The sequence below is a fragment of the Neolamprologus multifasciatus genome, chromosome 6, assembly GCF_963576455.1.
Source record: "Neolamprologus multifasciatus chromosome 6, fNeoMul1.2, whole genome shotgun sequence".
NCBI classification, from domain to species: domain Eukaryota; kingdom Metazoa; phylum Chordata; class Actinopteri; order Cichliformes; family Cichlidae; genus Neolamprologus; species Neolamprologus multifasciatus.
This window is the reverse complement of record NC_140444.1, coordinates 3,838,342-3,864,340: the sequence shown is the minus strand read 5'-3', so window position 1 is coordinate 3,864,340 and position 25,999 is coordinate 3,838,342. Positions and strand designations below refer to the sequence as shown.

The following is a 25,999-nucleotide window of genomic DNA, read 5'->3' as shown; positions in this document are numbered from 1 at the left end:
TTTTCACCTCAGCATGTGTGGAGATGGTTTCACAGTCTTTACTGTTTTTTTAATTTTTGGTGGCAGATACTTTTGCATTGTTCATGTTATGGAAATGCAGCTGTTAGAGAAACAAATCTGTAGGCGAGTAACACTGGGGTAGCAACACAAAGTGAAAACAGCTGATCACAAGCATAACATTTCTGCAAACTCCATTAAGGTCAATGCAAAAAAGAGCACAAAAGCAGTATATATTATATATATAGTAGTATATATCATCAGAGCATCATTGGTAATACATGATCGTGTTTAGCTGATTCATCAGGGGCCAGTTTATGTTTCTATGTGTCTGTCTCTTGGTGGTCTGACTGATCTGTAACTGCATAATCCCACTGAAGTAATCAGAGAATAAAAACTGCAGTATTTCCTCTTAACTGTGTTGGAGGATGTATTAATACGCTGATGAGTAAATTGACTTGTATCCCACCACTGCAGCTCTGACAGGCTGTTCCACTGATCCGCTGTTTTCCTAAAGCGAGTCGTTTCCTCACCTCCAGCCGCCGAGAGCACATCTTCAAAGGGAGGGGTGGAGGGGCAGAGACGGAGCGCCGGCAGGAGGGGGCGGAGCCTGGAGGGGCTCAAGACGCGCAGCCTATCATAGACTGTGTCACAACTGAGAATGCTGCTTACCTGTGCGCCAAAACTCTGACAGCCTTTCGCCTCACCTGGACCGTCTGCGATGGAGAAAAGCAGATGAAATATGATGAGGATTTTTACTTTTCTGCGCGCATTTTTCCAACAAGGGCGAGAGCAGCGGAGCAGAGCCGAGACAGAGTTTACTCCCAGAAGAAAAGCACAGCGGCAGCACCTCTGTAGGGCAGACAGGTAAGGCTGGTGTTTTAACTTTCTGACATCTGCTGCGACCTCCTGTGTGGTACCGTATGTCTGTTATATACAAAAATCACGTGTTTTAAATCTTCATCAGGCTGATGGAAAGTCTTCCAGGCTTCAAGTTAACTGGAGGGTTTTATTTATAAATTGAAAGTCTCAAATAATCACATGTTAGGTAACGTACGCAGGTTACTTACTGGATAAATTCACGTTATAGAGGCTAACCAGCGACTGGCACTTAATTTTAGGTTATGTATTTAGATTTTGGACAATAAACGCCAGTGTTAGAAAATAGAAATTCGAGATTGTTAAATTGTTGTTTTACAGCCGTAATTACATCAGAAGATTTCTGCAGGAAGAAAAAACAAGTTGACCCAGTCTTGTATATTAAATAATTAATGGGATGATGAAATAAAAGCATGAAGTGTTTGACCTTAAATTTAAGACCAAGATTTCACTTAATAAATTAGAGGGAAATCAAATCAGATTTTAGTCTCATCTCTGTGCCATCAGTCTGTTTTCCCTATTAGAAAATTATTGCCTAACTAAATAAATGATGATACTGTAAAATCCCTAATTTCCTGCAATCCAAACTGGGTTTTTTTTTTAATATATATATTTTTAAAAGTATAGAAGAGTGCAAATTAAGTTTTTAAAAAAAGTTTTTAAAAAATTCCACGTGAAGCTTGATTAGAGTTTTTTTTTAAATTAAATTAGTTTTACTCTGAAAATACCAACAGTGCTGAGAAATCAAAGCTTCAGATTAAGATCTTTGTTTGATTAAAGCAGCTGAACCACACTGTAGCTACAGTTTTACTCAGGAAGTGTTTTCCATTTGATTTATTTGACATAGATGTTGATGTCATGAAGAATGTAATTAGCAGTTTATTGTTGCAAATGATGAAAGTGCTGCTAATTTAAAGTGTTTGATAGACTTATGACTATTTTAATGTAAAACAAAGCGTCATATTTTACTTTTTGTTGTTAGAAGTAAAAACTATTATATCATATACATTTTTTTAAAAGTCCTAAAAAAGGGAGTGGGGGGGGTGATCTTGAATAATATATTAAGTAATTGCACAGTATATGATTACATTTTGCTGGACGCTAACTAAGAAGCAGAACAGGTCTGATCTTTTTAAATGATTTAAAATTTCTTTGTCTAATTAATTAAAGTGTATAAAGAGAAATTTGTGCTGAAGGACAACTTGTGACTGAGAAGATCTGAGAAACAAAACACTTTATAAAGTTTGTCAAAATCACCAAAAATAAAGTACCTTGTCACTTCTAGTAGAGCGACCAACTCTAAAACCTCGGTGGCGTCACTGTGAAACAGATTTTTGATTGAAAGTGTTGCAGGAAATAAATTTTACACAACTGAGTATGAATCAATGTCTCACATGTAAAGCCGTCACTCATATCTAAAGCATCTCTGTGATTAATAACACAGTTAAAGTGCAGAGGGAGAGATTAGCAGCCACATCTCAAGCTTTGCACACCGCACAACTTGATCCTTCGCCCAGGTGTGCAAATCGTCTCGGACTACGGTCGCTGCATCATTGCTTTCACATCTATTTGTACCGATGGGGAAGATTCGCTCACGTACGGCCACTCTGCAAAGTTCAAAACATCTGGTGTTGAGAGAAATGTGTTTGAAGCTCATTTTTTATTCACCCTTCTGACAACAGCCGTGACTCCTGCACAAAGGTGGTCTCCTCTCCACCCACGATGTATTTAAACAGGTTAAAACAAACTTCTTCTAAATGTCATTTGACACTGAGCTCGTCTTTCTGGAGTGCCAGGATGTTGTTGTACATCTGGACTGCAGTTAAACTGGACCGCTGCTCAGACTGCGGCCGCTACACGAGATTTTAATGTTTGTTTTAACATCGTTTTCTACTAATGGCAAATGTTTTCCTCACATCTGGTCACTCTACAGAGTTCAGAATGTTTTATTTTGAAGTTTGCCATTCATATATTCATGCACTCCACTCTGCACGTCATGCACTTCTTGCAGGTTAAACCAAACTCCTTGTGAGTGTCAGCGTTACCATTTTAACTGCGTGCTCTGATGAGATGGGAAAGCAGACGGATGGCTGTTAAACTGGATCTGTAAATGACATCGGGTACTGGAGAAGTCAAACCTTTGTCCCTAAAAGAGTTTTAAACTTTTGTTCTGCAGCTGAACAGCACAAAGTTCAGAAACGTTTAATTTTGATAGACGCGTGTTTGAATCATATATTTTATTCCGTCTTCTGAAAACAGATGTGACTCCTGCCACAAATCTGAGCTCCTCTCCATTTATAACGCACCTCAAACAGACTGCTCTAAAAGCCCTCGCTCTGAAACTGGTCTTTTTGGGAGTACAGACAATGTAACTGTTTGTTCTATATCTCGGATAATATGGGATGACAGATTAAAAGGGACGGCAGATCTTCCACAGGTCTGGAGTCAGACTTTGGACTTTTAATTGTTCGTTTTAACGTCTCCTGTGGGCTAAATGCTATTTGACCCAGAGTGGAAACAGAATGGCTATTTTACCTGTTTTATCCCCGTGTGGGAGATGAGATGATGGACTTTTAAATTTCCATATTTTTGGTCTAACAGTGTAAACAACAAGATAGTCCTTCAGTCTAGTGGACCTGTAATCTATGGAAAAAGACAGTTTGCGAGGCCCACCACGTCTTTTACATGTCTGGAGTCAGACTGTGGTCATTACAGGACTTTTTAATGTTTGCTTTAATGCCTTTTGTAAGCATGGCAATCCTTTCCTCACATATCCGCTATAACTGTTTGAAACACATGACATGACGTCCACTCTATTCCCAAACTAGTCTTTTTGGAGTACTAACATTACTGTTTTAACGTTATTCTTAAATGTGACAACAGACTTATAGTTAAACCAGGCCTGATGAAAACATCCAAGATTTGTTGATTCTCAGTTACATTTTCTGAGTAGAAACAATTAGAGTAGCGCTTTCACGCTTGTTGAAAATCACCAGCTGATGGACTAACAGTAGCGAGTTCTGTCTTTCTCGTCACTGCTTCAATCTGCCTCTTGTTTCTCAGCGGCAGGCTCGTAAATTGCGGCTCTGCTGAGTCTTGGTCAGACAGGTTTTATGACCAGAACTCTGTCATTGCTCTGAACCATCCTCCCCCGGGGGCCTCCTCCTCTCCCTCCCCATGCCAGCTGTTCCTCTTAGGAGCCTGCAGTGCTTCCAGCACTTTAGCAAAGACCTTGATTTGTTTATGTCAGTAAGAGCAGATTCGTGGAGGGACTGTGCCGCTGTGCCGCCATGTCACATTCTCAAAAAATTACAGAGCAGTATGTAGCTCTGGCTCCAGGCTGACAGGAACTAAATCAGCTGGACCTTTTAAGACAGACCTTTCATGTGGGAATTCCAAACTAATTGCTTTACGACTTCATTGAGACAAGAAAACATCGCTGAGTGGCTTTGGGTGAGTAAATGTAGTATGCATGGTTTGACTGTAGTGCTCCAACGTTCAGGATGCACCCCACACGCAAAAAACGTGCAGAAAAGACAAGCAAAGGAAAAGGTCTAAACGGTCTTTTATGTCTCTTTATCACATTTGATATATATTTGTGGATATTTATTTATAAAATGAATTTTAGCAATGATAAAGAATCTTTCAAAAAATGTTCTGGATAGGGTTTTGTATCCAGATCAACTCAGGCTTAAAATCATCACACTAACTTGTAATCCTGCTAACACACAATCTGAACCAATCACACGGAGTCTTTAGTAGAGTTAAAAAGTGCAGAAATAAGAAATCATACATAAAAATAAAGAAAAGTAAGGACTCAATCACACTTTGACCTTTACCTGCACTCTGGAACAGCTACCTAACCCGTCAAAAAATTCATTTGCAGGTGTCTAAGAGCTTAATAATTTAGACTTGACTCCGGACTATTTGAAGCTTACGATGCAGCCGGTTACCAGCATTCACAGCTGTGTAGTTACATCTACATCAGGTTACAGCTACGACTATGAAATAAGTTATAGTTTAGAGTTTGCAGTTATGACGTACCTGCAGAAAAAATCCACTATAATGCTGAGTAAATAAAATAAAAAGTAAATAACATAAAAGATTTCACATAAAATACAATGAATACAGATATTTGGTAACATCTAAAAAAATACCCTGTAAGTGTGATCGAACTATCTACTATGATGCACGACTCAACTTCTAACCATTGAAGCATCCTCAGTGGTTGAAATTAGGTCAGATCTTCGTAAGAGCTGGAAAAGACGACTTTTAAACCAAATTTAGATGTAAAGTGACATCTTTTTAAAGCTCCAGGCCTCAAGTGTCGCTGTCCTGCAGGTTTTAGATATCACCCTGGGTCAACTCACCTGAATGATTATTGATTAGTTCATTACCAGACCTCTGGAGGAATCCAAGACATGTTGAGGAGGTAATTTAGCCATTTAAATCATATCAGCTGTGTTGGATCAAGGACACGTCTAAAACCTGTGGGACACTGGCCCTTGAGGCCTGGAGTTCCCCCACTCCTGTTTTAAAGGCTAAAAAAATCACAAAATAAAAAAATCACAGTCACAGAATAATGTATGTGGAGGAGTAACTCAGCTGTCGGCAAGCCCAGCTTCACCTACTTGCTACGTCTGATGCCAGTTCGACCTGCTGTCAGTCAACCTGTCAGATATCACCAAATGATCTCCAGACTGCCATGCCAGCCTCTACAGCTTCAGACTACTTTATTGTTTCCTGCTGTAAAGATAATTACAGATGTTCATGGTGGAGTTGAGGTGGGTGGGGGTTAGTGGAAGTCAACAAGATCATCTTGGGCCAAGGACAAACCTCGCAGGCTGGTAGCTTCTTGTCAAAGCTTCCACAGACTTGTCCACCTTTAACAAGCTTTGTGTCACCTGGAAATCTGAGCCCGTCCCGCTGACGCTGCTGCGGTTTGCATTCCTGGAGCGTGTTGGGCGCAGGATGCTATTTCAGCGCGTGTGCCTGTGATTACGGACGTAAAGTAATTGTTCTCATTTTGTCGTCGACTCCCATTCTCAGGCTCGTGAATGTCGTCAGTCTGTAACTGTTGATGCTTTCTGCCTCCGGTGTGTAAGGGGCAGGGCGCTTCACGGGTCTCGCCTGGAGAGCTGTTGTTGTAAATCATGCGTGATTCATAAAAAACTGGTTCTCCTGTCTGCCAGGTTTCATCTCCAAAACCTCAGAGACGTACAAATAGACTTTGGCCTGCAGCCATACCTCCCTGGAACTTCTTCCTTTACCAAACTGCTCTCCTGTCAACACCCCCCTCCGCTCTCGTCCCTCCCCCCATCCAACCATCATTATCCTCCCCCCAGCGCTGCCTCAGCGCAGGCCGATGATGTTGTTTTCTTTGTACTTGTCTTTGACCGTCCTCCATGGGAAGTACCTGGCAGCGGATGCACGTAGCAGGCCTCTGCCTGGACACGTCCGGCTCCCCCCTCTCCTCCGTCTCCACGGCCATGCAGCGTGAGAACTGCAGTATCCATGGCGACGAAGGGGGTGTGCTTAGGGTTGGTTATTTAAATGTTGTCGACAGGCGGATTTAGGCCTGAACGTCAGCGCTTCAGAGGTTCAGAAACACAGATACGCACAATATGACAAACAGAAAAATGGTACAATCGTGTTTCCAACAACTCGGGAATATTCTGAAGGTCAAAGAAACGTTACAGAAGAAGTTACTCTTGCTTTTATTTCCTCCTTAGCATGCTGTTGAGCTGTTAAGTTTAGCTCAGCTTCAGACTGCAGAACTCTGCAGCCTGACTTCTGATAAAAACCACACGCTCTTCTTACATTACTGGTTTTGGCCTCCTTGCACTCGTTGCTAATTCAATTTTCAGCCCATTTTAAAATTCTGCTCATGACTTACAAGGCTTTACTTTTTCAAGCGCCCGAGTTTATTGATGAAGTTTTAATTCCTCATTACCCTCTTTGTTCTGCTGGGTTCCCACCACCATCTGGTCAACCAGTCAACCATTACGTTTCATTACATTTTTCCTGGTTGGGCGTCCAGGTAAAGGTCTGAGCGTGTCCTGGTAACTCAGCTCTGGACCTGTCTGCTTTTACGTTATCCTAAAATCATCCTTAAGACACACTTTTACAGACTTCATGTCTCAAACTTCTTTTTTTTTTTACTTTTTTAGCCTTTTTTAGAAATAGACTTAAAATAAATCTTAATTTTGTGCTTCCTGTCAGCGCAGAAAAGGTTTTTGGATTGGTTTGTTTTTTAACAGAGGCGGGGCTTTTAACCTGATTTGAAAGTGATTAACATATGGAGTCTTTTCAAATCTAGATCCAGGAATTTTTGGACAGATTGATTAGAATTGTGTGAAGGAAGAACAATTGTAAGACATCCTCCAGAAATTATAACAAACTAATCTTCATCCAGATGTACATCTGAACGTTCGTGCTTGTTGTTCAGAGACTTTTGGGTCTTAGTGGGGAGATGAAGTCTTGGATTGCTTTTAAAAACTTGTCCTCGTCGCTCAACAAGTTTTACGTTCGACCTTTTTGTTACCGTTAGAACGTTAAAACAGCAGAAGTTGAATCCTCTCCCAGCTTTTTTGGAGTCAAACCCTATGTTTAGTCGGGTCTCACTCTTTTGGGAACAGCCTGAAAAGGTCAGACTTGGTGGAGCCTGCTGCATCACAATGACGTGTTTTCTATCTGTTTGACACAGGTTGTTTTTTTCCTCGCTGAAGGGCGTCAAAAGCAGCCAGGCTGCTTTTAATAGTGCTTTCAATTTTCTTTAGAAGATATTTACTATAGAAATGCTTGATAGCAATGTGAAATGCTCATTCCTATCAAGCATTTCAATAATAAATGTCTCCATATTTTAGACTCGTTTGTGTCTCCTGAAAAATAAACTTGGTCTCGTTACTACTTCCATAACAGTCTTCTCTTTCTTTCTGCAGGTTTTTAATGCGTCACCATCCTGTCATGTGGTAATCATCTCAGCGTAACCCAAAAGACACTGAACAACACTTTGAGCAGGTGACCTCATCCACAGATTTGCACCTGCACGAGCTGCTCACATGGCCCACCCGTACGAGCCCTGGTTACGGACAGCACCACCTAGTGGCAGCTCAGACGACATGAACATCGCTTCCTGGTGGGACCTTCACAGAGACGTCCAAGCAGGCAGTTGGATAGACCTACAGACGGGTCAAGGTGTGGGCCTGCCTTCAGTGAATCCAGGCGGCTCCATGGGTTTGCAGCCTTCTCTGGGGCCCTATGGCTCTGACCCGCAGCTGTGCACCCTGCCCCCGGCTCAGCACGCTCCACCCTCGCAACCATCTCATCTCTTCCCCCAGGACGGCTTCAAGATGGAGCCACTGGCCCCTGAAATGCTGCAGCAAGAAACCTTCTCGATGGAGGAACCTCAGGAGACGTCTGTGTCAGCTCGCCCCAAGCCGCAGCGCCGCTCTTCTTCCAGAGGCGGCAGCCAGGCTGTGTGCCGCTGCCCTAATTGCGTCCACGCTGAGCAGATGGGCCAGAGCACTGACGACAGCAGGAGGAAGCACATGCACAATTGCCACATCCCCGGCTGTGGCAAAGCCTACGCCAAGACCTCCCATCTGAAGGCTCACCTGCGCTGGCACAGCGGAGACCGGCCGTTCGTCTGCAACTGGCTGTTCTGTGGCAAGAGGTTCACGCGCTCTGATGAACTGCAGCGACACCTACAGACGCACACTGGAGCCAAGAAGTTCAGCTGCGCATTATGTCCCAGAGTGTTCATGCGCAACGACCACCTGGCCAAGCACATGCGCACCCACGAGTCCCCGCCAGGACAAGGGGAGGACAGGCTAAACGGAGATGGGAGGGGGGATAAGAGCTTTGATGCATCGACGCCTCCCCAGTCGTCCGCAAATGTGTCTGACAGCACAGATCCTCCACTGAAGCTGAAGTGTGAGACAGACGCCTCCGTCTCCAGCGTGACGGGGCAGTCGGGCTAGCTGCGCCGCGTTCAGTTAAAGGGTTGCCATCACCTCACAGAGGTGTCATAGTTTCACGATAGATTAGAGAGTAGAAGGAAGGTATGAACGCTCTTTCACTGATGAACACTGGATGGAACAAAAAATATGTATGTGTGATCCTGTGAATTTATCACACAAATGTGATAAACCGTGATGCCACGGCACGCTGAAAAGCAGGAATCCTATTGATCTTGTGTGTAAACCTTTCGTCTGTGACTACTAAAGGTGAAAGGTGGCGAAGGAGGCGACGGAGCTGAAGCTGCAGCTTGTTGCTGGACTTCGATTGCTGCTAGCGCTACAGCCACCAGTAGCCCAAGAGACTGACATGAGTTCATGAGAAGGTGGTTAGGTAACATGTTTACAATCAGATCAAATGTGTAACTGGAAGAAAAGAGCATTGAGTTTAACAGTTTCAAGGAAAGCAGACAGTAATATTGATATTTTCCTTATGTTCAGACTGTTACCACGTGTGTGTGTAGCCTACTGTACAGGAAGAAGATGTAGGTTAGCAGCCATTTGAATGGGTGAAAGTGCAGAAGACCAAAGAGTGTGACAATAATTAAAATGGTTTGTAATTCAAAGGAAATACAACTTTAATGTTGTACTATGGCCAAAATATGGCTGGTGATAATATAATATAATATAATATAATATAATATAATATAATATAATATAATATAATATAATATAATATAATATAATATAATATAATATAGAAAATTATGCACTACAATGGCTAGTGTTTACCAAAAATACTGTGTTTATGTCACTGCCACAGTGGCACTTATTAACACACAGTAGGAGAATGTGAACAGGTGTTCCACTGGGAGCGCAACAAAGAAAAAAACTACTACAGTGATGTGAAAAACTCACAAGGATGGAGGCTGAATGGCAGGCGGACGGGAAATGCCGGCTGGTGAAATGAAGCCCGGTTTCTGTCGAGACGCGCCGATGAGAGAAGTCACATCTGGCAGCAAGACAAACACAACTCCACAGATCAGCCCTGTCAACACGACAGGCTCGCACAGAGAAATACTCCTTCTGCTACATCTGCCATTTAAGAGCTGATGTTCTTACTTTTTTATGAGTTGTGGCTAAAACACAACCAAAGCGTGGCCCCAACATTAAATGGGTCACTGACGATGACTGCCCGATGCAGTCCCGCCGTTTAAAGCTGCATTTAACCGCAGCTTTTGTAACAATGGCTCAAATGTGTAATGTGAAAGAGCTCACTTGATGAGTCACCACTCATTCATCTCATCTGTACTCTATGTTTTAGCATCTTCTAGGTTATTGTTTTGATTTATCTGCTCTCACCTTTACTGTTGTTTCAGCTTCACCCATGAATCATGCTTCCAGCTCACTGCTGCCTCTAAACAGAGAGTGAGCAACTCGCTGCAAAACATAAAACTACAAAACTTTATTTTATTTTTTTTAATAAAAGGGAGTCAATATTAAACTCACATTATTCAAGGGACAAAAAATACACTATATGGATAAAAGTACTGGGCCACCTACACATTGCATCTGCAGGAGTAAACTCGTGCCACAAAGCTCCCGATGTACAGTTTTTGTGCTGATGTTAATGCCAAAGGATGTTTGGAGTTACGGACTCACTGAAGTGTCTGTAAAAGCAGCCTGCCTGTCGTGGTGCTTGATGTTACACGGCTGTGCCAATGCAGCTGAAAACACCTAAATTCAAAGGTTAAGACGTGCAGCTCAATACTTTTACAAATATAGTGTAGAATTCTAAAAATCAAATACAGCTTTAAAATACACCAGCATTTACTGGTGTTCCTGCTGCCCCCAAGTGGCCAAAATTAAAATAACACAAAAGAAAATCTTTAAAAAAACAAAACATTTTTTTTAAAGCATAAAGATGGACATTGCCACCGTGATAAAGTAATGGTTTTGCACTCATTTTTAAGGTGAAATTAGCACCATGTTGTTTTTTGTTTTGTTTTCGTTTTTTTGTTTGTTTGTTTTAGCTAGAAGTAACCGTGTATGGATAAAAGGGCGGAGTGCTAAGTTATCAGCAAACTGTAAAGCTCACGTGTCAGTCAACACAGCTGCACCATTAACTTAATTAAACAAGTAGATGAGTAGATAAACAAAAAAAAAAAATTATGAAAAGAGAGAAAAAAAACACTTTTGGAGTCCCTCAAGTGGACATTAGCGGTACTGCATCTTTGCCTTTTCCATGTTGGCTTTATGTTTCAGCTCTGGAGCCTCCCCCTATTGTTTTTCACACAGATATTCCACCTTGAGGCTGTCAGGTGACACCCCCGTCGTTATGACGCCTTTGCTTGTTCACACTGAACCACAGCGAGTCAGTGTGGTTAAACACAGGCCGGCTTAATCAGAGGGGCATGACGTCTTATGTGTCCCAGCGAGTTTTCGGAAGGGCTGGCGCCACATTCCAGCATTTGACACTTGATGAGTGTGCTGTTAGGCAGTGTTACGGTAGATGGATAATAACTGCTCACCTTCTCAATAAAGGTGCTACAAACACACAATGACACACCTCTCATGGGCTTTCTGTTCCAAACTGGACTGACAAGGTTGCTTATTTGAGAATTTATGCGCCTTTGTTTTATATTAAAGAAAAGTGTTCTAGACCTCAGCTTATTGCACATGAGGAGCAACCAACGCAGTGCAACATCTCTCAAAACACAAACGGCCTACACTAGAATATGTTGCACAGGAAGGGTGGAAATAGTGGATCGTGTGGACCCAGGTTCACACTGATTCATGATTACTATCTGCCGGCTTGAACGTGAAAGCCCTCCGCTTCACTTTTGCACCTTTAACACAGAAGGTGTCCTCATACTTGAATCTCCCCGCTGTGAACAGGCAGTACATAAAAGAGGTGGAACATGACGGTCATAAATGTCATAAATATGTAAAAGAAAATGTCAAAATGTTCACGCTGTCATCACATATATCATCTGACAGAGGGCTACACTGCTGGATTTCCTCATTGAGTGGCTTCATATAGTTCCTCCAAACGTTTCATGCCCCCATTTCCATTTCAATAAGAGCTGCTGCAGTTTTGTTTTCATTTTCAGAGACACATCATTTACCAGAACACGTTGTTGAAACACGAGCACCGTTCGACTCCTTTTTTCTGCAGCGTTGACATGGAGAGAAAGGCTGTGCTGGCAGACCAGCAGCAGGAAAAGCTTTGGTTACTTGTTTTGGGTAGTTTTCATAATCGATATTGTATGATTGGTAGTTGTGTAGCAAGCAGTGCGAGCAGCTTTACAGTGTAAAACACTTTTAGGATGTATGTAAACCGTCACAGACGTTAGGCAGATTTTTATATATTAGAGAGCTTGAATTACTGGAGGCTCACAGTTGCTGTATTAATGTATAGAAAATAACAAATGAAAGACAATGCTTAAACATTAGTCAATTATTGTGTATTGACTATTATTATTATTAATAATAATAATAGTAATAATTTCTGAGTTCTTTCCTTTTATGGACAACATTTTGAATTGGTTACTGTAGTAAATGTAGTAGTTGTGGAGACTGTAATAAAATAAGTTCAAAAACCTTTAATAAGTTAAATATCTTGGTGTAATAACGTATTTAATCTATTATTGCCCTTTATTAAATAAAGATATATGTATATATTCTGTGTTCATGTTTAACTTTTATTTATAGGAGGCAGAATTTCTGAATTTCTTTTCGTTTTAATTTGCACTTGAATAATAACAGACAAATAATAATAATAATGCTCTCACTTCGTCAGGTATATTTGTTCCACTGCTTGTTAATGCAAATATCTAATCAGCTATTCACACAATAACAACTCAGTGCATTTAGACATGTAGACATTTTGACGACAACCTACTGAAGTTCAAACCGAGCATCAGGATGGGGAAGAAAGGGGATTTAAATGACTTTGATTGTGATATGGTTGTTGGTGCCAGACGGACTTATCTGAGTATTTCACAAACTGCTGATCTGCTGGGATTTCACACACAACCATCTCTGGGTTCATAAAGAACAGATAAAATATCCAGTGAGCGCAGATGTCCGGGTGAAAATTCCTTGTTTATTCCAGAGGTCAGAGAGGAATGGCCAGACTGCTTCGAGCCGATAGGAAGGCAGTATTAATTCAAGCTTTGCAACCAAGGCATGTCGGGAAGTATCCCTGAGCATACATGTTGAACCCAGTAGCAGAAGTCCACACTGAGTGCCACTTTTGTCAACTAAGATAAGGAAACTGAGACCACAACTCACAGCCTCTGCAAAGTTGGACCATAACAGATTAGAAAAACTTTACCTGGTCTTATGAGTCTCAGGTAGTAGAGTCATTATTTGGTGTAAACATCATGAAGCATGAATCCACCTGCTTTGTGTCAATGGTTTGGACTTCTGGGGGTGTTGTGGAGGATGTTTTATTGGCACATCTTTGACCCCTAGTACCGACTGAGCATTGTTTAAATGCCACGGCCTGCCTGAGTATTGTTCCTCACCATGTTTATCCTTTTAGTTTTTTAACTTCTTCTCATTCATCAAGTGCAATCAGACAATCCAATCATTCACGTCTCCATTTGACAGATATAGTGTCGGTGCAATTACATCTTTCTTTCTGAAAATCAGTCCACAATTTCTGGCATTCTTACGCTCCATATTTGCTCCATAACTACAAGAATGAGAGAAATAAGGACTAACCAAACATCAATAATAACATCCGCCAGGGGTCATAAAAACACTCTGAGATATATCTATCAATTAGGGATAAGAAAGGTGGTGGTGGGAGTAAAAATCAGAGGCATTAAAGAGGAAGTACAGAGCTTCACCCTCTCCTTCTATTGACCCACCATTGAGGACTGTGGCCTCAGCCAGGTTACTGTGATCATCTTTATAGCAATGAATAAGACAACTTTCAGTAGGAATATCCAATTGTTGCTTTTTAATCCATCTGGTGCCCAACATATTGATCTTCTTTTTAATAGCTCATTTGATTGTTAACATAAAGAATTGCTCCATACTTGGTGCTGTGGCACATAGCTTGTCCCGTTCTTTGTGTTTCTGTACATGTTGGCTCTCAGCTAGAAAAAGCATGTGCTGCATGTTTGAGCTGAAGCTGTTCAGAAGACATCAGCTCGTCTGCCTCAAATAGCTGACCCAACATTAGAAGTCCCTTTCTTGCCACCTTCTAAACCCCGCCTCTAATTTGGAGGAAGGAAAGTGAGAACGATGTGAAATCATCTTGCTTACGAGTCTTAATTTCTTTCTCACAATGGACCATTTTTAAAGATAGGTTTTTCACAACAATTATTTATTTGATTTCTTCTCCAGATGACTTTACTCATGAAGGGGATTGTATCTGAAAATATATTTGATCATTCATTCTGTTCCACCCTGACCAAGATGGTTTGTCCATCCACAGTGTACCCATTTTCTGGCGACTGCTTCCTGGGGTATATCACACCTTGACACAAAATGTTTGAACATGACAGTGAGTTTACTGTAATCAAATGACCTCCACAGTCATCAGATCTCAGTCCTATAGAGCACCTTTGGGATGTGGAAGGACAGGAGATTCTCATCATGTGCAGCTGACAAATCTGCAGCTTGGGATGCTATCATGTCAACATGGACCAAAATCCCCAAGGAATGTTTTAAGCACCTTGTTGATTCTACACCACAAAGATTTGAGACAGCAAAAAAGGGAGTCCAGTGATATTAGGAAGGTGTAACTAATAAAATGGCCAATATGCAAATAATATTAAGCTGAGAAACAAACAAACAGTTGTTTGGCCACACAACCTGACAGAAGGTCTGTAATAAAATACAGACATTCTTTAAATTAAACCAAAATAATAAACTGTAATGCGAACATTGATTTAAAAATACAATTTTCCTACTAAAGGATTAAAAACAAAATATTTTAATAATTAATTGTGTGGAAATGGTTGCTTTCAGAACTGTCAGTTTGACTGGTAAAAAATTGTTTTTCTGGAAAATATTTTTAAAAAATTACTTATGAGTCACCTTTGATGGGAGATTTTATTACTTTGAAGTTTTAGTCATATTTTACACCGTAAATCTTGGTAAGACGCATCTAAGGATAAAAGTCTAAATGACCCAAATTAACCCCCTGAGGGTGTTACGTTCAGGGACAACATAAATATTTAAACAGGCAGAACTCATGGCAGGATTTTAATGGCTTCATTAAAGGCTTCTTAGCTGGAAAAAATATATTGTTGTAATTTTAAGTCAGTTTCAGCAGTAGACAGTATATTGGTTTTAATTTTCATTTTTTAAAAATGACTATGTATAATAGTGCCTTTAATATGGAAACCTATATGTGTAATATAATAATACACACATATATAATTTTAATAAAGATTTTACACACGTAGTCTATGCTTGCCACCGAAAGCACCTTATTTAACTGAGTTTTTTTAAGGACCAGTGAAAGCACCATGAGCTAAAACCGGAAGACGAAATATTAAAAACAGGATATACACAAAACGCGTCACACTCAAGCGTCGGCAGCTCCATTTTCCAGCTGGTGAAAAACTTTGGTGGTTTCACCTTCAGTCGCTAACGGTCAGTTTTGGCCATTTCCATTTCTCTTTGGGACTGAAAAGAAACGTTTTTCAAGATGGGAGGCGGCGATCTGGTAAGTCTGAGTCTTAATCTTTTACTACGGGCGCATGCGCCGGGGAAGAAACAACGCTAATACCAAACTCCATTGAAATTAATGGTTAATTTATAGATGTTTGCTTACATGTCATACACAGACATTTAGGGCTTGAATTAAAAGCTTCTGGAATTCTGTAGGAAGCATAGTTAAGTTCGGCCATAATTCCTTTAATTTCGGTCTTCTTATTCAGAACTAGTTGAGGATTATAAATATGAGTACATTTTTAGATCAGAAACCTTTTATAAATATTTTACTTATTTTTTCTTTGTAGAATGTACTTATAGATATGAAATATTATAGATTTTGTTGTCAAATTAAGAACTATAGATGTTAAAGGCTTCGACTATAGATATTAAAAGGGAGCTCCTGGTGGTTTCCAATGATGTAGCCGTTGATGGTTTTGACGTGTTTTCTACCAGAACTTGAAAAAGAGCTGGCACCCCCAGACTATGAAAAACATTGAGCGTGTCTGGAAAGCTGAGCAGAAACATGAGGCTGAACGTAAAAAGATCGAGGAGCTCCAGAAGCAGCTGAAGGAGGAACGAGCCCGAGAGGAAATGACAAAATATGCAGAGGAAACCGGCGTCTTAAAGTGAGTTATCTCCTGTGTTATGAGGAACGATAAGTTAATGGTTCAAAGAGGAACGTTGTGTCTGAGATATGCTGTACTTTTATTGGATGGTGACAGAAAAAAAGATGATCGGTTGGACTGGATGTACCAGGGCCCTGCCGGTCAGGTGTCCAGGGATGAGTACCTGCTTGGGCGCCCCATTGACAAGCAGATCACTGACCAGTATGAGGAGCCAGAGAGCGGTCCCTCAGCTGAGACAGGCCTCCTGCCTGGGTCCATATTTAACCCCGCCACCCCTGCTTCCAGCCTCGATTTGGCTGCCAAGATCAGGGAAGACCCCCTGTTTGAAATCAGGTGAGTGAACGTGCCATTCTCTTTTGATTTGTTCTGAAGATATTGTTAAATTTGCAGATGATCATGTTTGTGTTTTGTTGGTGTTGTAAAGGAAACGTGAGGAAGCAAAGAAGAGAGAAGTCCTGACTAATCCAGTAAAGATGAAGAAAATTAAAGAAATGGTATGTGTTAAACTAGAAACGTTAAGGTCCAAAAAGCTGGTATCGGTGTAGGTTAATGAGATATAACATCCTAAAAAGCATTATTATTACAGGCTGATGATTTCTATCATGTAAATATTTGTATTTGTTTGGTTGTTTTTAAATAGCTTCGCCAAAACCTTGACAAGAAAGACAAGAAAAAGAAGAGGAAGAAGGAGAAGAAGGAGAAGAAAGGAGACAAAGACAGAAGGAAGGAAAAGAAGCATAAGAGGAGGAGTTCAAGTTCGAGCTCGGAGGAAGACGATGAGAAGAAACACAGGCTAGTAAAGAGGTTGTTTCAGAAATGATTGCTGTATGTTATGAGACTTCTGTGTAAACCAGCAAATTGCTCATAAGTATCACTTTTTTTATATATATATCATTTTTGATTTGTTTTTCAGGTCACACCCACGATACAACTCCTCAGACACCAAATCTCATTCTCATCATCATCATCCAGGCTATGGTCTACAGGTCTGTACCACAGCTACTGTGATCACACACATGCACATGACTTATCCTGCATTTTCAGCATCTGATCTCTGAGACATCCACTGCTAGAGCCTCTAAGGGAAAGTCTGCGGGGTGTCTTAAGTTCAAGCTTGTATTTGTGAAAAGTAAATGTGCCATAACTAAACAGCAAAGCTCATCAGTCTAAAGGGTAGAGTCGTGCTTTGCTACATTAGTTCCAAATTAAGGGAAACTCTTTGCATCATGAGTGGGTTGTAACAAGTGTGGAAGTGATTAATCAGATGTGCACTGGCAAAACCATTCGCTTCATCTTTAAAGTGTTTTTAGTAAATATGCTTATAAATATTCACAAAATATTAACCTTCTTCAGCATGCCTGGAAAAACTTTAATATGCATGCATGAGTGTGTTCACATTCTGACCCACAGTTCTCTGTGGAAGCTGCACACACAGCACGAGAGTAGAAGTTGAAAGCCTTCAACAAGTAGAAATAAGGAACTCCCGGGAGCTAAAGTTTCTTTGCAAGTGTTGTTGTTTTTTAAGAGCAGCATGCAGCTTTTCTTTTTCTTGGGGGTTTCTGGCCCAATCCACTGTGAGGGGAGACCCTCCTGAAATGTGTTGCTGATCTTTGATCTTTTCCCTCAGCTCCCAACAGACGGATATCAACAGACCTCGACCTCCTCCGGTCACTCAGGGCGGCGTGAGAGGAGCCGATCCCGATCACCTCACAGGAATTACAAGGACAGCCGCTCCTACTCTTCATCCTCCTCACATCGGAGTGAAAAGAAGCAGGAACCCAGAGCTCCCAGCCCACAGAAGGACCGCTACCAGAGACAGAGGAACCACGTGCCCAAGTAAGAGCATACACATCTCTAAAAAGTATGTTTGTGAACATATTTGTATGATAACTGATTAAATATTGCAATAACTGCTTTGATCTGCTCTGCAAGCACTTGTAAATATTATCAATGTTGTAACTGTGATACTTGTGTTAAGATGAGCAGATGAGCTGCTTAAATTGTAACATGTTACATAAAATCTCATCTTTATCACCACCCACGCTGAACTGGTTAATTTTCCATGTTGTTCTGTCTGATGTAGGAAGCTCTCTGCAGAGGAGATGGAGCGAAAGAGGCGTGAGATGATGGACCAAGCCAAGCAGCGGGAGGAGGACAGGGAGAATAATGTGAAGCGCTATAAGAGGCAGGACGAACAGGAGAAGCAGAGGGAACAAAACGCCAAGCATGACCGCCATGCTGGCTTCATCCAGTGAGTTCAGAGTGTGATGTTTGTGGACGCAAGTCTGATAATCAGATCAGTTATTTGTGTGTGTTTGTGCATTTTAAGTTTCAGTAACTGACCTTTGTCATCTTGCAGCAACATGAAGCTGGAGAGTGCCGCGAGCTCCTCCTTAGAGGACAGAGTGAAGAGAAATATCCACTCCATTCAGAGGACGCCAGCCTCCCTGGAAAACTTCATGAAACGATAAAGACAAAAATTCACATTACAGTCAATGAACTGACTAAAAAGACTGCCACACACCACTTTTTCTATTTTATTTTTTTTTTAGTTGACTGGGGCAGGTGAGCTGCGAGCCTGTCAGGAATTCAAACACAGGCTTTTAATTTGAAAAGCAGATGTCACAGTATTCATATGTACAGTACAAAAGGCCTGTTGTTACTTCATGTGTTTTAGCTACTTCCTTCAAATCAAATAACTGTTTATGAGGTTAAAGTAAGTTTGTGCAATTTACTGTTTTTGTTTTTACATATTGATAGGACCTCTTATCTCAAATGCTTTTGTAATATTCGTTTGGTACTGTGAGTAACAAATGGTATAAAAACTACATTTCTGGATTTGTATTATTCATTCTTTTTTAAATGCCACTTGTCACTGATCATAGACTGTTATTTAAGAGAAAATATACTTTGTATACCCTGAAGTGGGGAAATTCCTTTACTTAGCACCTGAAAGTTACCATCAAACAGATCAAATGAAGAGAGTGGAAATAGAATAAAATGTGACAAAATAAATATATTAGCATGGTAAAGCTCATTTGAAATCAAAGTAAAGCAGTTATGTAACTATATAATAGTTAACTAGCTTCGTCAATGAGCTGTATAAGCACAGACCAGCTAATTCATGCAAACTAACCAAGAAAATGTTAACAGTTCCCCAAAACCCAAGTTCTGTATCTCACTGCAAACCATAATGGTTGTCACAATTGCATTAGTGGACCGACAGCATCAAGAGCACTCTGTGAAGCTCAGCAGACACAGTAGCAGTACTTGCATCATTTTTTCTTTTCTGAAAGTTGCTTTTTAACCCAGCCACACACTCAGACAAAAATGGGTTCATCCCAAAGACAAACTTAACAACATAGTGTTTGCTGTACAGCAGCGAGGAATGCTCAGACCTCCATATTGGAGAGAGCAAACGGCCACTTCATAAATGCATGGCACAACATAGAAGAGCCACCTCGATGGGACAAGACTCGGCTGTCCATCTGCATCTAAAGGACAAAGGTCACTCTTTCGAGGAAGCCAATGTTCACATTTTGGAGAAGACAGATGGTTTGAAAGAGGAGTGAAAGAAGCCATCTATGTCCACTGTGAATGACCATCTTTGAACAGAGGTGGTGGCTTATGGCACCAACTGCCTGCCACCTATAATCCAGTTTTGAGATCCCTTCCTGGAAGCCGTAATGCCCACAAACATCCTGGGCCATTTGACCTCAGGAAATCACATGATAGGGCGGGCTAGGTTTCACAATGGGTTCACCTGAAAACTTGGCTGATTTTGACCCATATCAATGGGTCTTGGCTTGTATGATTAGGTAGAGGATCAATAGGAAGTCCATGACCCTCTTGGGGACACTCACATAGGCCTTAAAATCTGAGGTTATCTACCAATCGCTCTTAGAACTGAAGAAGCTTCTTGGATGAGACGTGAAACATCTTCAATAAAAGAAGTCCAGATGCTTTTCTTTCCAAGCTCCTAAGAGTTTAACACATACAGCTTTACCTGTTCTCCCCTCCACTAATTCAAGTCCCAGGAGCCAAATCAAAAACCCAACTTTTGACTTCTGTGAGGAATCTTTGTAGAGGCCATTGATGTTGCCAGCATTCATGCTTTTGCTGCTTCATTATGTTTTAATTACTGTGTGGTCATATCCTTGTGTCTTATATACAGTGCCAGCCACGGCAGATACGAATAAAATCCTGGGACTTTTCCCCATCTTGGATCCCTGTGTGATCAGCGTTTTCTCAGGAGCAAACATATTTGTCCCTCAAGTTTTTCCACTTCTTTTTACCTCCTCTCCATTCTGGTATTTCAGCATTTCCCTCCAGGAATTTGCTGACATTTGTGAGTCCTTATATTAAATCATTATTGGTGTCATTCTTATTCATTGTGGGCTGCTACCGCCCAAGGTGTAGTTAGATTTCCTGGAAAGTCAGGTTATGCTGTAGTTTGCAGCATAGATTGTCAACTGAAGCATAAATCTCCAGTAAGGCCATGTGTTTGCTTTCACCTAATGGCAACTATCATCAGCTGGAATAAATTGTTCTGCAGGTTATGTGGCGTATGATGAGCAGCAAAAGTGTTATTGTATGGCAAAAAAAAAAAAGATTAGCTGACTTCTCTCTATTATATGGTGGCTGTGTCACATGAAGTGATTGTGCACGTGTAATCACAGTGGATTATTTATTTATTTTTCTCGTTCATGATCAAATAAAATGTAATCTTTAGTTCACGACATTTTTAGCTCTGGGTTAAACTGTATGTCTAACTGCCTAAGCCTTATTTTAACCTGTTGTGTTTAGAGGGGAGTGACAGCACAGTTTTAAACTACCTTACCGCTCCGCTGTGTTTCAATTTCGCTTCAACGCGCCTCTACCAAACTACGCACGCTTTGGTCACGCTGCACTTCTCACCCAATCACACTCACACATCGACGAGGATGTCAGCCAATCATATCTGAAGGCTACCGTTACGTAGTAGATATGTTAGTGTGATCTCGTGTTTCTAAATCGTGTAGTCACTGTCGGAAGCTAACTGCAATCATTCACAAAGCTGGGAAGCAGCAGAGTTTGTCCGTTTTAGCAGTTAGGAATCTAAACCAGCGCCTTCACAATGGTAAGAACATTAAAAATAAGTTAACGTCCGCGCGGCTGGTTGGATAAAAATTATATTAAACTGAGTTTGTAGGCTAACAGAGACTTGAGCTAACAACGGTAGCATCAGACATCTTTAGCATGGTCACTAAAGTTACCTACCGGTAACATCTGAATTAATTCTGAGGAAAATGCGAAGTTAGTTTTACAGTAAATCATTATTTAATTACTGATAATTTCCTAATGAATAATTTAGCTCTCGATTCTGGAGAATAAAACTAGAGAAAACCTGAAAGCTAAATGCTTAGCACCTGCTACTCTTGAGCTAGCGTTGAATTTTCTGCAGGATTGTTCTTTTAACTCACTTTTTTGGCTTCGGTTTCAGTGTTTTACAACGCTAGTGAGCGTGTTTAGTCTCAGCCAAAGCCCACTAGACACTGTAAGATTAAACAGACACTGACAGATTAAAATTTAAAGTGATGAAAACAGTTAAAACTGGATTTTCTAAAGCTGCTGTCAGAAGCAAACATCAGCAACCTGCATCTCAGGAGCGCTGTTCTCCACTAGAAAACCTCATGAATTGACAAATGTATACATGCAATATTTCACACACTTTCTTACTGTTTATGTGGTAAGATGGTAGCTCTTGTGAGAGTTACACTTTTTGGTGTTAAAAATCTCTGCTTAGTCAGTATACGTTTTGCTTTTGATTTTATAATGTATTAAATAAACGCTATTTTTCCACTGTAGCCAAGTCAAGACTATTATTTCTACAGAAAAAAAAACATAATACATTTAGATACTTTTTAGACACAGAAAGGGAGAAAATACAAATATGACAAGTTATACCACAAAAACAATATCAGTAGATGATAGTAGATAGTCTAATCCTAATAGAACAAAATCCAGGACTTATTTTTTGGTGGTATTCTAACTAAAACACAGAAATTGATTTGTTATACATGCTGTATACATGTTTGTCATTTTTGATACCCAGTTTTTAATCATGTACATTCCCCTGATTCAGTTTTATGGTAAGAGGATCCAGTGAAAATGTGAGACTTTTGTCTTTAGTAGTTTTTCAGATATTCATGTTCATCCAAACTTTGGACCAAAAAATCTTCAGGCAAATCTGATGACCCCAGTCATTTGAGGTGATGTGACCCTTTTATAGATTTGGTTGATCGGGTGATTGATCCATTTTGTCCTCCATCCTCTTCTCCTCTCCCAGTCTATTATGTCATATAATGGCGGGGCCGTCATGGCCATGCGGGGGAAGAACTGCGTGGCGATCGCAGCAGACCGGAGGTTTGGCATTCAGGCCCAGATGGTCACGACAGACTTCCAGAAGATCTTCCCCATGGGAGACAGGCTGTACATCGGGCTGGCTGGTTTGGCGACGGATGTTCAGACAGTGTGAGTGGGAATCTCGTCCTCTCAAAATGTCTTTTTTATGCCTTTATTTTATTTGCTCTGCTTGGAATCAGCTCATTGGTTTGCAAACTTTCAGCTCAGTTTCTGAAAGTTTGAAGTGAAGCAAAATATGTTGAAAGAAATGAAATACAAGGGTAAAAAGTGATTTTTTTGTGTCCTTTCCTCATGTTTTATTCTCATCCACCTGCACACAAGGAGTCTTAACTAAATGAGACACCCTCACTTTGGAGACCAATTTTTTTTGAATGATGTTAAATATATGTGATATTTGGCACAGCTGGATCATCTCTCAGCCTGCTGCTGGTGTATTTTATGATCACATCTTAACAGTTTGGCAGCAGCTCTTCCTAAAGGGTTTGTTCCTGCTGTCTCAGCCTGTACCTGGGAATAACTACAAAGTCATGTCAATGGGAGAAAAATTAACCAGGGTCCAGTTTAACCAGACTAAACATTGAGTGTGAAACCACCCAAATTTAATTACCACAGTCTTTGTGTTTGATAGCACAAGATGGTAGTAACAGACTTTACGGAACTAATTTCTGATGCTGAATCAGGACAGATCAGTGGTCGAATGATTTCTTGTCTTCCATCCCTTTTTGCAGATCCCAGAGGCTTAAATTCAGACTCAACCTGTATGAGCTGAAGGAGGGTCGCCAGATCAAACCCAAAACCTTCATGAGCATGGTGTCCAACCTGCTGTATGAAAGGAGGTGAGTACGCTGAACTGCCGAAAACATGAATACTAATTTGTCTTTTGTTTCTGCCAGTTTGTTTGAAGAATGAACTCAAAAGGTCACCTCAGTAGTGCTCTGTGTTCATACTTGCACAACAATCTATTGGACCACGTACTCCTGGAGTCTGAGCTCGGTCCAGTCAGTACTTTAACCCTTTAAAACCGGTCAGAGTGGTCATGCTCTGTTTTGCATAACTATTTTTAAATCCCGGTAGCTCTGCAACCACGTAAGCTAGCGCAATAATTTTTTTTGCATATGAAACCGGAGGAGTTGTACTTACATCTTATGCCATCAGCTTGTCCTCGGTCACAGTTTCCTTCCACATATAGTTTTGCAAAAACTGCATAAAAAGCACTTGCAGCAACAAAAACATAATATTCCAGAAACACGCTTTGCCGATCCGATCAGCTGTTCGTAATACTTCCTACGTCCATCAGCACGAACTATCGCATGTCCGCCATGACCTGCCCGAAACCAGAAGTGACGTCATTTTCACGGAAGTGTAGTTTTTTACCATCAGGGCCTCATGAGCCTATACTGGTGTTTTTAAAAGTTATGTTTGACTTTATGACTTTCTGTGTCGTTTCTGGGATGCTTAGGACTCATATTGCACTGCTGGAAATAGTTTATTTTGATGCATATGCTGCTTTTTTGCAAATTTGCACTATAATATTTATTTTCGTTTTTCCTGCAGTGTATAAAAATTGGTGTATTTCAAAAATAAAACTATGAAGACACTCAAAATAAATTTCCTGTGGTGGGAAACTATTTTGTGCAACTTTTTTGTATTTACAGTTTTGAGGGATAAGCCTCTTAAATTTCTCTAACTAGAAATATATGTTAAAAAAACAAAAACGATTTTCGATTTTTTTGTAGTTTATTGCACTTTTTTGCAATTTACGTAATTACTATGGACTTAATGCAGACATATTATTAAAACTTAGGCTGTAATGGTTGTATTGATGTATAGCAACTTGAAATGCTCCCAAAAATGGCTCCACAGCATGTAAAAATATAATATAAGCTCTGGCGGACTTGGTTCTATGGTAGGTCTTAAAGGGTTAATGCGAATGTGGCAATGCTGGACACTTCTTCATGTCTGATTCTCTCATCAGGTTTGGGCCTTACTACATCGAGCCTGTGATCGCCGGATTAGATCCTAAAACCTTTGAACCCTTCATCTGCTCCTTGGATTTGATTGGCTGCCCCATGGTGACAGAGGACTTTGTTGTGAGCGGCACCTGCTCGGAGCAGATGTACGGCATGTGTGAATCTTTGTGGGAGCCGGATATGGTCAGTATTAAACCTGAAACCACCTGTACTTGGGTTTAGTTTATTTGTGTTCAGATATGTCTGCAGGATTGTTAGTGAGCTTACCTTTTCTTTTTTTTAAAAATTACATTTTAACTTACACTGTTCAACATCCAAGGAATTTAAACGCAACATGGTGGTTAAAGACGCAGTAATTCTTCTCTGAGGTGTTGATTTGAATTTTGTTCTGGTCATGCAGGAGCCCGATGATCTGTTTGAGACCATCTCCCAGGCAATGCTGAATGCAGTTGATCGAGATGCAGTTTCTGGCATGGGAGTCATCGTACATGTCATGTAAGTATGGCGTGCAGGTTTGCATCCACACTGTCTTTCAGCCATGGCTGGTGTAACAGGTGGGGCTTTCCCTGAATGAGGGGTCTGAGAAGAATTAATCTTATAGTGGTGGTACACATCCACAAGATCCATCATTTCTATGCTGCTTGTTCTTTGTCTGTAACTAAGCAACCAAGAGACAGACCTCAGTCTCCCCTCTTAATACTCCTCATTTATTTCTTCACCTTTCCTGCATGGCTTTAACTTTTTCTCCCTCTCCTCCTCTTTGCTTTAAATCACACCGTTGGTTTACAGCAGTGTTTTCACCCCTCCCTGAAAGCTCAGTCTGTTTAGTTCAGCTCAAGACAAGATGACTGACAGAGGGTTGTTGGTCAATGAGGTCAGTCCAGAAGTAGGAAAAGGTTAGATGAATCTGTAGAAGTGTTACCCAATCAGCAGTTACGTGCATACAAGTCAGTCCACATGACGAACATAAAGTATGTATTTTGGGGCTGAGCACAGCGCAGAGCTGCTGGGTGGAGTCTGCAGTGATTGACAGCTGTTTTCTTTTGTCTGGCAGTGAGAAAGACAAGATCACCACACGAACCCTGAAGGCCAGGATGGACTAGAGCTCCTTCTTCTCTTCATACATCATTAACTCAGATATTTTGTACAAAAATAATAAGAAATCCTTGTATTGTGTCTCTTTCCTCATTCGCATTGTTCAATAAATGAACTTAGGTTTAAACAATAAACACGACCGATGTCATTGTTGGAGGATCTTGTTTAATATCGCTTCTAACTGTAGAAATCGAGTTCACTGTCGAAATCAACGCCTCAAAGTGAAATCAAACTGATTGAGTGAATCTTTGAGTTGTTAAAATGCTCTAACAAATTACATTTTTAAGGATTGAAGGTGAACCACAAAATTTAGACTTCACCTTTGACATTTGTGCCACTTGTTCCTTCAGACCTTCACCCTTGATACTTCATGTGTGGAGTAGTGGAA

At 40.7% G+C, this 25,999-nt stretch overlaps 3 protein-coding genes across 4 annotated transcripts; all 3 read left to right on the top strand.

The window, feature by feature from the left end:
• Positions 1-632: 632 nt before the first annotated feature.
• sp6 (Sp6 transcription factor) lies at positions 633-10,737 on the top strand. The gene is made up of 2 exons (XM_085164116.1): positions 633-864; positions 7,818-10,737. The coding sequence occupies exon 2, from the start codon at positions 7,938-7,940 to the stop codon at positions 8,856-8,858; it is 921 nt and encodes a 306-aa protein (XP_085020242.1). The 5' UTR covers positions 633-864; positions 7,818-7,937; the 3' UTR covers positions 8,859-10,737.
• A 4,620-nt stretch (positions 10,738-15,357) lies between these two features.
• On the top strand, positions 15,358-19,187 carry cwc25 (CWC25 spliceosome associated protein). Of its 2 annotated transcripts, none has more exons than XM_085164109.1 (9): positions 15,358-15,525; positions 15,969-16,141; positions 16,238-16,474; positions 16,566-16,635; positions 16,782-16,945; positions 17,055-17,127; positions 17,769-17,977; positions 18,225-18,392; positions 18,501-19,187. In XM_085164109.1, the coding sequence occupies exons 1-9, from the start codon at positions 15,508-15,510 to the stop codon at positions 18,610-18,612; spliced, it is 1,224 nt and encodes a 407-aa protein (XP_085020235.1). In that variant the 5' UTR covers positions 15,358-15,507; the 3' UTR covers positions 18,613-19,187. The 2 variants fall into 2 exon arrangements, with proteins under 2 accessions (XP_085020235.1, XP_085020236.1); XM_085164110.1 differs by having other exon boundaries at positions 15,359-15,525; positions 16,782-16,933; positions 18,501-19,182.
• A 1,918-nt stretch (positions 19,188-21,105) lies between these two features.
• Positions 21,106-25,745, top strand: psmb3 (proteasome 20S subunit beta 3). The gene is made up of 6 exons (XM_085164118.1): positions 21,106-21,260; positions 22,470-22,654; positions 23,275-23,382; positions 24,522-24,699; positions 24,917-25,011; positions 25,571-25,745. Exons 1-6 carry the CDS (start codon positions 21,258-21,260, stop codon positions 25,617-25,619), a joined length of 618 nt encoding a protein of 205 aa, XP_085020244.1. The 5' UTR covers positions 21,106-21,257; the 3' UTR covers positions 25,620-25,745.
• Positions 25,746-25,999: the final 254 nt, after the last annotated feature.

Excerpts from the sequence above, each read along its gene's own strand:
- sp6 (XM_085164116.1), top strand. The coding sequence starts at position 7,938 with ATGGCCCACCCGTACGAGCCCTGGTTACGGACAGCACCACCTAGTGGC.
- cwc25 (XM_085164109.1), top strand. Across the intron at positions 16,142-16,237 it reads GAGGAAACCGGCGTCTTAAA|AAAAAAAGATGATCGGTTGG; the intron begins GTGAGTTATCTC and ends GGATGGTGACAG. Across the intron at positions 16,946-17,054 it reads AAACACAGGCTAGTAAAGAG|GTCACACCCACGATACAACT; the intron begins GTTGTTTCAGAA and ends TTTGTTTTTCAG.
- psmb3 (XM_085164118.1), top strand. Across the intron at positions 22,655-23,274 it reads GCGACGGATGTTCAGACAGT|ATCCCAGAGGCTTAAATTCA; the intron begins GTGAGTGGGAAT and ends CCCTTTTTGCAG. Across the intron at positions 24,700-24,916 it reads CTTTGTGGGAGCCGGATATG|GAGCCCGATGATCTGTTTGA; the intron begins GTCAGTATTAAA and ends CTGGTCATGCAG.